Source organism: Thermobia domestica, chromosome 8 (assembly GCF_964235325.1).
Source record: "Thermobia domestica chromosome 8, izTheDome1.hap1.1, whole genome shotgun sequence".
Classification (NCBI taxonomy): Eukaryota; Metazoa; Arthropoda; class Insecta; order Zygentoma; family Lepismatidae; genus Thermobia; species Thermobia domestica.
This window is the reverse complement of record NC_137461.1, coordinates 19,658,684-19,669,045: the sequence shown is the minus strand read 5'-3', so window position 1 is coordinate 19,669,045 and position 10,362 is coordinate 19,658,684. Positions and strand designations below refer to the sequence as shown.

Sequence of the window (10,362 nt, the reverse complement as noted above, 5' to 3'; positions counted from 1 at the left end):
GAATATAATTTATAATGATTTTGCAGGGTACTTTTAATACTGATACTATGTGTATAATCGGGAAATGTATATTTGCGGTAAATTTCAAAGGAAAAGCATTATAAATACGAAAATTAGAATGAGTGAAACAAGATGTTGCTAAATGGACAAGAAAGGTTTATTTTCGTTTAATTGTTCTTATTTACTGCTCTTTTGATCTGAAATTTGACACATACATGTCTTAGCCGATTATACACATACTAACATTATAAGAAATACTGGGCGAATTCGTTATCAAATTACATTCCTACAAAAACATTTTTATAGACATGCGACAATAATTTAGGACATAAGTATACATGCACAGAAGTGTGCTACCATTTATTTTTATGTCCTTACATTTATTTTCGGTGTATTTCAACCCGTAAAAACTCTTCAATTGACGCTGAATAAAATACATTTCCCACTGCATTTGATTGATCTTACTTTGCTATCATTTCCCGATACTATTTTATTAGTAAGAAAGTGTTATTGCTAATTCTCAACATTAAAGTCCACAATGTTCCTCTTTCTCACGATTATATTTCCTTGCTCGTAAGCACTTATACTCGTAAATATATGTCACATACATTATCATCCTTATAATAGCATTTCCGCATTGTAAAAAATGAGGTGTTGAAACAACACAAAGTGACTACCACTTTAGTATGTTACTTACTTGTGTGTTAATTCAGCACCAAGCACGTCGCCTTCCAAGCATATCAGCAATAACTCGTTATTACCTGAAAGAATTTGCATTGGTATTATCGTTTAATATGAGCAAAGCTTTGTGAAATATATTTGACACTTATGCCAAGTAACGAATAATGTTCTATGTTTTCTGTAATCGGTCACAATAATATTGTAAAACTGTAGATCGTCTGACAACACTTACTTAGGCAAAAGTCCTGCCATCTTCTGTTCATAAGTGCTAAGACACAAGAATAGCAGATAAAAATAAAATAGATGGAAGCATCGCTATCTGTGTAACTGTTGTCAGATGATTCCAAGTTTACAACAATATTATTGTGGCCGATTACAGAAACTATAGAATGTTATTAGTTACTTGCCACAAATGCGAAATATATTTCGCAAAGCTTTGCTCATACCAAGCAATAAAAAACGATGCAAATACTCACAGTCAGTAACGAGGTATTTCTGATATGCTCTGAAGGCGATGTGTTGATGTTGAATTGACACACAAGTAACAGAGCAAAGTGGTAGTCATTTTGTGTTGTTTCAACACCTCATTTTTTGCTGTGGGTTTAATTAGGAAGAAAATGTTTTTTTAAAACGTGGTTGTCCGGCAACTGCACGCAGGTAGAAGTCACGTTGTCAGGTACTTGACTTGACCATTCCTGTTTTAACAATTGACTCCAAAATCCGATTGAGTTGGAGTAATACCAGGCATGTGTCAAAATTCAACACAATTAGGGTAATACATAACCACCGTGTTGAATTAACACAGTAATCCTTACTGTGTGGAAGCTTCTTGGTTTTTTTTTTTTTTTTTTTGTTTTGTTTTGTTTTGTTTGTTTGTTTTTATATGTAGATTTCCCGTGTTTTAAGTTATTCGTCATTATATTACAGCCCGGATTTATAAACACAGTCAAACAATAAAATAAGCGTGCAAATATACGTACACAACAAATTTAAATTCAAAAAATAAGCACCAACATAAGTAAAAACGAATACATGAAAATCATTTGTTTCTATTTGTGAAATTCTACTTTATTCAAGGGTGTTACAGTATATAATGATAATCTTCCTGAGATTTTCTTATAAAAAGCTCCCTCATCTGTTACTGCAAAATGATTTATACTCTGAAAATTTATATACTGAGAACTTTTATAAAATCGATTTTGCTTTTTAAGAATAGATGTCGTCATAACACATCACGGACAGCAGAGGATGATTTCAATCGGGGATTTTGTGATTTTGTAGTCCAACTTGATATGGTGATTTTTGCAAATGTTCCCAAATAATCGCGGTCTTTACTTTAATGTCATTAGTTTCAGATTGTCAAATATTACTGCGAATAACCATACGTGGGTTCCTATATGTTTCAAATGCGTGACTGATATCCAACTTTCTTTGCACAATCCCTTGTGTAATTATCCCGGACTTCTGTGATGTCACAATATATTATGTTCGAGACGCTCTGTCATCTTCCCTTACGTCAATAGTTTTTAGCTTGGTTGCTCTCCGACAGTTTTCTCACACATTGCACATGCCGTTCGTTTCGATATGAAACATTTCTGGATTCTACATCTTAGCATTTTTTTATTATTATTTGTGTGTCGATGCAAAGACTCATATCTAGAATTTGTCAATCAAATTTTATAATAGATCAACTTCTATTGATCTTGCCCTTCCGGTGATTTTTTAAATTAAGGTTGTAGATATAACAAACGCCCTCTCAATATTTATTCTGGATTGCATTTCTAGTTTACATAATGTGATACAATTTTTTTCTTTTCTTTTCTTTTTAACATTTTTATCAAGCAATTTGTCGAAGGTACACTCATAGACATTTGCATTGTATAATATAACATACTAATGATCGCATAATGTAATACAAATTCAGTGGCGTTTCTCGAGGAAAGTCCATCGGTAAGTATTTTAGATTTTAGCACTACAAGCTAAAGGAAAAGAACTCATCCAATAAATGTGCTAATACTTGTATGCAGGCATTCAAGCTCCTTAGCTTAAAGCAATAAAATTTAAAATACCGATGACTTTCCTCAAGAAACGCCACTGTACAGTCTTAAGTCTTTCCGTCTATGTTCTCATATTTAGTTACAAAAAGAAAGGGAAGTGTAGTAACTATGAAAGAAATGAAACAATACTGAGAAAATATAGATATATATTTATTATTCACTTTAAATATGGTAAAACTTGATCAGAAAACAATATCTTGATTTCTTGTGTTTTCATGTTGGGCGTAAGGAAAGATTGCAAGGTTGTGTTTGGTTCTTGTGGCAATCGGTCAAATGGAAAGCCCATCGGTCGTTTATCTGGATATTTCCCATTCAAATTTCCACAATAGCTGGGAGCTGATTTACATTCGGAGTTCGAAGTTTCTTCCATCTGTGGAATCGGAAAACAACAGCATTTTAGAATAAGAGTAATATGTCATGTAATATTGGGTGATACTAATAAAAATAAGTAACTACTCCTGAGAAGTCCTGCTCGAGAATCGGAGTAATTACACCTGGAGTAATTTCCTCCCTCAATTTCGTATTAATAAAACAAGCCACTACAGATTTATGAACGTTTACTCGCGTTTCCTCTGCGCGTAGCACTGAGTCGTATCAATAAAAGAAGTGGTTACTCATTTCTCCCATCCGTCGCGCGGTCATTTCATTGTTTTTAACCTATGGCGTAGTATCCTAAACGTCACTGAAAGGGAAAGTAGCAACGACAGTTTCAATCAAAGTGCATTTGTGGATATTATAAAAGAGTTTCCACTGGTACTTTCAAAGTCACAGTTACCAGAAAGTAAACGAAGGAAAGCCGAAGCTTTGAAGGCAATTACAGTGAAATAGTGTTGTAAAAAAAAAAAACGGTTTTTTTTCTGTGAAGTTTTTTTTTCAATAAAAAACATTGTTCTTTTTCATGTTTTTTTTTCAAATGTCTGTTTTTTTTTCTGTCAACTATTATTTATTGATTTATGTTGCAGATTATTGAAATAATCAATAGAACTTGAGTCGAAGCCCTCGTAACTTGCATATCGTTGGTTTCTTTGTACCTATACGAGCAAAATTGTGTGATTATTCCTTTCGGACCCAGGTCATTTTTGGCGTTTTCCTACATTTTCAGTTAGTGACTTATTGCTCAAAAACCATTCATTCGATTGATATGGTTAAGGCCTTGGTTTTTAGAAAATGGATATGACTATGTTTTGGTGTAAGTTGCATTGCAGTGTTTCCAACGGGTGGGAAAGTATTGAGGTAAATGTAGGGGTGAAAATTTACAAAAAATTCCCTAACCGAATTTCAAAATTCTTTGTATCTAGCACCACTTCTACCAGATGGGTTCAAGTCACCTAAACAAATTCTTTGGTGTGTTGGCAAGGTACAGTGAAATCCTGAAGTCGCTGGCTTCCATTCAAAGAGGGAAAGAAAAAATTCTCTGTCATCATACACATGAAATTTTGACACTTTTTACGCCTCAGAAACAAAAATCAACAAATATGCCGGGGCTACAGCTTCTCTAATTATCCTATTGAAACTTTTTATGGTGCGTTCTGTAGGGCAAAGTAGAAGCTTTTAGGTAATGGTACGTTTGTTTCAATGTAGCCAGCAAGAGGGTAATAATAGAGGGGAAAGGGAAATTTTTCGATTTTCTCACCTAAAATCGGGAATTAATTGTTTTGGCTGGAAACACTGCCATCAGACAGACGAAAATTATCTGAAAGTAAACCTTAGTAGTCTAAGAATATATCCTACAAGTATCATGGCGATATATAACAAACTAAGCACGAAATTTAAAAAAAAATCTCATTCTACCTCAGAAATTCACCATTTTCTTACCATTTCCAGAACATGGTTTATTATAAACCTCAACTGTACTTCTTCTAATTATTCTAGTGAAACTTTTTATGGTGCGCTGTGTAGGCTAAGGACGAGGCTTTTAGACACTGGTATGTTTGTTCGAGTGTAGCTAACAAGAGGGAAATAATAGAAACAAAAAGGGATTTTTTTCCAAAATTTGCCCCTAAAATCTGGAATTAAAATTTTCTGTAGCTTGCAACACTGCTATCAGACACACACAAACTATCTTAAAATAAGCTTTGGTATCCCCCTAATATATCCTACAAGTATTGTGACGATATCTAATAAAGTAAGCATGTCAATAAAAAATATCTCATTCTATCTTTAAAAAATCACAGTTATCTTTCCAATTAGAGAACAAGGTCTACTGTAAACTTCAGCTGTACATCCCTTATATTATTTTATTAAACTTTCTATAGTGCGTTGTGTAGGGAAAGGACGAGACTTCCAGATACTGGTACGTTTGTTCCGATGTAGCGAACAAGAGGGAAATAATAGAGACAAAACAGATAATTTTCCAAAAATTTCCCCCTAAGATCTGGAATTATAATTTTATGTAGCTGGCACGGCTACCAGACAGACACAAACTATTTTAAATTAAACATTGGTACACCACTAATATATCCTACAAGTATTATGGCGATATTTAAGGAACAAAGCTTCTAATTACCAAAAATATATTATGGTAAACAGAAAAGTAGGGAAAAACTAGAAAAATCAAGGCTTAGAACCTAAATACTAATTTTCCGTGCGCCCCCTAATTACCTCATTGTAACGATCTGTACCCGCGTTTGTTCAGTAAGGACAAATGTTCGATTGGCGTTAAGTTGACTTGCGCTCGGACGTATAGGTACAGATTTATAAACAAAAATCTCGAATTTTTTGCCCAAATTTAGGGAAGTTTTAATTTCCCTAATTGGCAACACTACGCGCAGGCCCGTCCAATTGATGTCAACAGTTAGGTATCTATCCGAGGTATCTATCTGTTAAGTCTTAAGGAGGTCTTTCTACAACGAAGGAAGCTACCGGGAAAAAAGGAGTAAAGGAAATTCGGAATTAGAAAATTCTCGAATTTTTGACGGGTGAAATTTGAGAAGGAAATTCGACACCAGAAAATAAAGAAATTAATATGATAAACTATGGTCCAACCATATTTGGCAAGAACAACATCCCGATATCTTAATTAGTGTCCACACAGGAGCGGATTAAAAAAAGTGACACACCCGTGTGTGCCACGTTGGTCACCTAATGTACATTTGATTACATTTTTTGACTACTAACCCGTGTTGTTGTTGTAGTTATAGTCTCGACTAATAATAATATCGTTGTTTTAAACAATAACTTTATAAGGAAAATTTTCTCTCCTTTTTACATCTTAGTTCCAACACTGTTGGTGAGAAATGCAGGGTGTTTCAAAATGAATATCGCGGTTTTAAGTCTTCGTAGTACTTATTAACATTTTACGTACAATTAAAGCAATGCATCAAGTAAAAAAACACCTCAAACAGTCTTTGCTACAAGTGTCTGATGTGAGATTCATTCGTCACATGGTACACATCTAGTCGATAGACGAGAAAGGCCCATAAACCTTCCGCCATATGGCACAAAACACATTCAATTTAGAGGAGTCTCATTTGAACTGTGTCATCTCCTGAGGATTTGCTGACGGCCAGATGCAAACATTATGAGTGTTCACATATGCTCTTAGGTGAAATGTCGATTTATCACTGGAGACGACACGATCCAGAAAATCTTCATTGTTATGCAGCAATATTTCACTTGCGAAATTGGCACGTAAACCGTAGTCTGTAGGCTTTAGACCTGTAGCAACTGCAAACGATAAGGACGTAGTTGCAAGCGTCTCCTTAATATTCTTCACACAGACGGTTGCACTGTACAGATTCAGTCTTTATTAAAACACAAAAAGCTTTCTGCTCTCTAGTATCCATCTTTGTTACTTGCTCTTTCTAACGGCAGACAGAATAAACAATGCATGTGCATGCGTGTGTACAAAACTGTTTAAGTTGCTCTTTCATTTGATATAATATTTATAATTGTAAGTTAATTGTAATAGATACTACAAAGTTTCAAAACCCTAATATTAATTTTGAAACACCCTGCATTACTTCAAATTCCTATATTCATGTCATCCTATATTCATGTCTTGTATATACATATACAAGAAGTACCATTATTATCAACTACTAACTTTCATCATCATACACACGGCCGGCCCTAGGCAATTTGTCGCCCCGTGCAATGACATACTTTGCCGCCTCCCCCTTTCTCCAGAAAGAACAAATCTTAAAAGTCATGATTTTAAGTATGCTACTCCAGCATGAACAACGAAGGGGAGGGTAAATGTAGTCGCACTTAGAAAGGCTTAAATACTAAAAATGCAATCCCTTTGTGTCTGCTTTTTTTTTTTTTTTTTTTTTTTTTTTAATATTAATCTATTATGTTAGTGAAAGATAAAGCAAACACACCTGCAGAAGAAAGATGGTAATCCTTTTTATAAAATTCAATATCGAGCTTCAATCTCAATGTATCGGTTTGCAATTCCAATGCAACTAGTTCTTTTATCTTTATTTCTTGATTTTTCTTCTACATCTGTTAATATTATTTTAAAAAATTGTTTCTATCTTCAATGATAAGGAACTTGTTTCTGACAAAAGCAAGACTAGTTGTCATATCAAAACTGTGATAACTTACTAAATGGAACAGATATTCGCTACTATTCCAGAATTGAATTCTTGCATTTGAAAACAATTAAACAATTTGTGCTCGGATAATTTATATCTTGTAAATAACACAAGCACATGGTACATTACAATCTCTCTCCCTATATATATATCAAGCTTCGTTCTTTACATATAGAATGAAAGAAGACATTAACAAACAGGTATGTTGTTATATTCTTTGAACACTATTTATGACTAATCTATTCTTTAAATTGTATTGAGTATTTATCTTCATTATTTCGAGTTACATTTTAGTGCCTATTTTACTGCTTAGTTTTTAAAATTTTAAGTGCCTATTTGCCTGGCTATTTTTCAAGTTTTTAATGCCTAAACATCCGGTCTGTACTTATAACAGATTTTGCCGGACCCTCCAAACTTGCTGCTCCATGCAAATGTACGTGTTACAAGTATGGTAGAACCGGCTCTGCATATCATATATATCTAGTCGAGAAATTACTTATATGTGATATTTAGAAAAATACTATTAGGCAAATTAGTATTAGTTTTTACCTTTACACAAGTTATTTGAATTTTATACTATTTGTGACATTATTTTTGTACATATTAAAGGCCTGCTTTCACGAAAAAACAAAATTTCATTTCTACTTTTATTTCTTAGTTGATATTGATGAAAACTGCTGAAACCCGAATTGTTAATAGGTATGGTATTCATGTAAATTGTAAAATATTTGTAGCGTATTAGTATCTTGCGTTTAATTTATGTTGCATTTTACGGTGATTACACCTACATAAAAATATTTCATACTTAAATAGACGTAAGATGCATTACAAATGACTATTTAAAAAAAAAACGAAATTTAGAAAAAAAACGAGAGGCAATGTTTTTTTCTAAAAAAAACATACATTTCTGAAAAAATACGAACGGTTTTTTTTTTTCTATTTACAACACTACAGTGAAATACAACGAAATACCAAATACATCTACGACTGAGACACAAATCCAAAAGAGAATCTTTAATATTCGAGAGAGAATAAAACAAGAATAAAACAAAAAGAAAGAAAGGGAAACAAGAATGTAACACTGAAACCATGAGAACGAACCTATTGGAACTGATGGATGTTGATTCGAATCCAGCAATATCAGGATTAACACAAGCGCATATCACGTTTGTCCAAGGTCTTTGTAGATTGTTTGGCTTTAAGAACGATATCAGACACTTGGTTCCTTTTTTTAAAAGAAGTCCAGCAAGTCACATCATAAAGCACGTCCATCCGATTGCGAATTCCACACCATACGTGTCCCCTTTCGCCTTGGCATAAAAAATACATTCTAATGTATACACCCTTCCTATCAACGTTGAATTGAGTTGATTTTGAGTTGAACGTCCTTTTCAGTAGCGAGGCTATATGAGACGGGACCTACTGATTAACGTGGAATCCGAACCACATGAGCTCCCGCCGGGAATCGAACGCGGGTCTCTCATGCCAAACGCACGTACGTTAACCGCTTAACCACGAATGAGCTCTTCCTATTAGCGTATTCGTCTCCAAAATACTAGGTTTCTTTATTGCCACGTGTGTATAGTCAAGTGCTCCGATAGCACCCGGAAATGTATATTGTTCTTGCCACTCTGCCTTTGCTGTTTGCATATTACGCACATTTCCGAAAACAATCAATTTTCAGATTTCGCAATAATCGCATCCATTACACTTGTAGTAGTCATAGACACAGTACTTTGAGCCACACCAGAATCCCCTGACATTCCGACTTGGAATCCCGGATTACTCACGTAACGCAAGAAAATCCGCATCTTTTCGTCATTACGTAGTGCACCACCCCAAATTTAGGTTGATTCTCCTTTAAAAAATGTTGTGCTAACCACTCTACATTTTCTTTCATGAACCTATAATGTTTTTGTAATTTCCATTTGTAACATTTCTATGCAGTTTATAACTTTTTCTATGTAGCAAAACAATCATATACTCTGCCATATTACGCACGGAGTCACCTATTTAGCTTGCTCCACAAATTTGGAGAAGTTACTAGCATCACAGAGGAGTCTTTGATTTTTATTGATATGAAACGCGGAGTAGTTACTCGGCTCGAGAATAGACGTGTGGTTACTTCAAAAGGGCGGGGTTTCTCCGAGGTCAGCCGAGACGAGTAGTGCTCAGTTCTCTTTTTATTGATACCAATGAAAGTAACTACTACAAAATTGGGAATAATGAGTAACTTCTCCGTTTTATTGGTATCATCCATTCTCTCCTTTTTCTTTAACGAGAGCGAGATTTTGACACATAACAGGGGATTTAGGATTTAGATTTCCAGGCTTTCGGCATCTTATGGCCATTTAGCCCGTCACGTTTGAGGGATGACGTGCCTCAGCGAGCACACTATCCGGGGAAAGGGAAGGAAGAAAGGATTGGGGAAGGAAATAAGCGGGCTGGGACCTATAAGTTAGGTATCACCCCGGCATTTGCCTGGTGGGAATGAGGAAAACCAGGAAAACCTCATTCAGAGTGGCTGGCCTGAAAAAGCCTTTTACACTTTTCGACCGAGTGCCTCCACCCGGAATCGAACTCGGGACCGCTCGCACCGAAGGCGAGAGCGTTAGCGACTACTCTATGTGGATCCTCTTGACACATATCAGTAGCACAGAATAATGATCTGCAAGGATGATTCAAAAGTAAGATAACAAGATTTTTTTCAGTGTGGCATTCTTCTCTTGTTCGTGATTTGCCGCACTAGATGGTCTCTATTTGGTCACTGTGTCATTAGAAGAGCATGTGCTGCGTCATACTCCTCGCAATATCAGTTGCCTGATACTAGTACTCTCGTAAACTTGGTCAATCGTAGAAGTGGGTTATGTGACCAGATTTGTGCGTTTAAGGGTCACATCACCAGCAACAATTCATCGCCAATTTATTGCCGTGCACGATGTTAATGTAATGTCATGAAAGTTGGTTCGTACCTTGAGTTCTATCAGAATAGATGTGCAACATGAACCACGAACTAGTAGTCCAAGCATGGAAGCACATCATTTTTACCACGAACGGTATTCTGACTATTGAAGGAACGATTTACA

General features: G+C 35.1%; 1 protein-coding gene across 1 annotated transcript in view; it reads right to left on the bottom strand.

The window, feature by feature from the left end:
- Positions 1 to 2,895: 2,895 nt before the first annotated feature.
- Positions 2,896 to 10,362, bottom strand: part of LOC145691896 (phenoloxidase 2-like) — a 29,368-nt gene continuing 21,901 nt past the window's right edge. The window contains exon 10 of the mRNA XM_081767203.1: positions 2,896 to 3,108. Coding sequence (XP_081623329.1) covers positions 2,896 to 3,108 — 213 coding nt within the window. The remainder of the gene's footprint in view (positions 3,109 to 10,362) is intronic.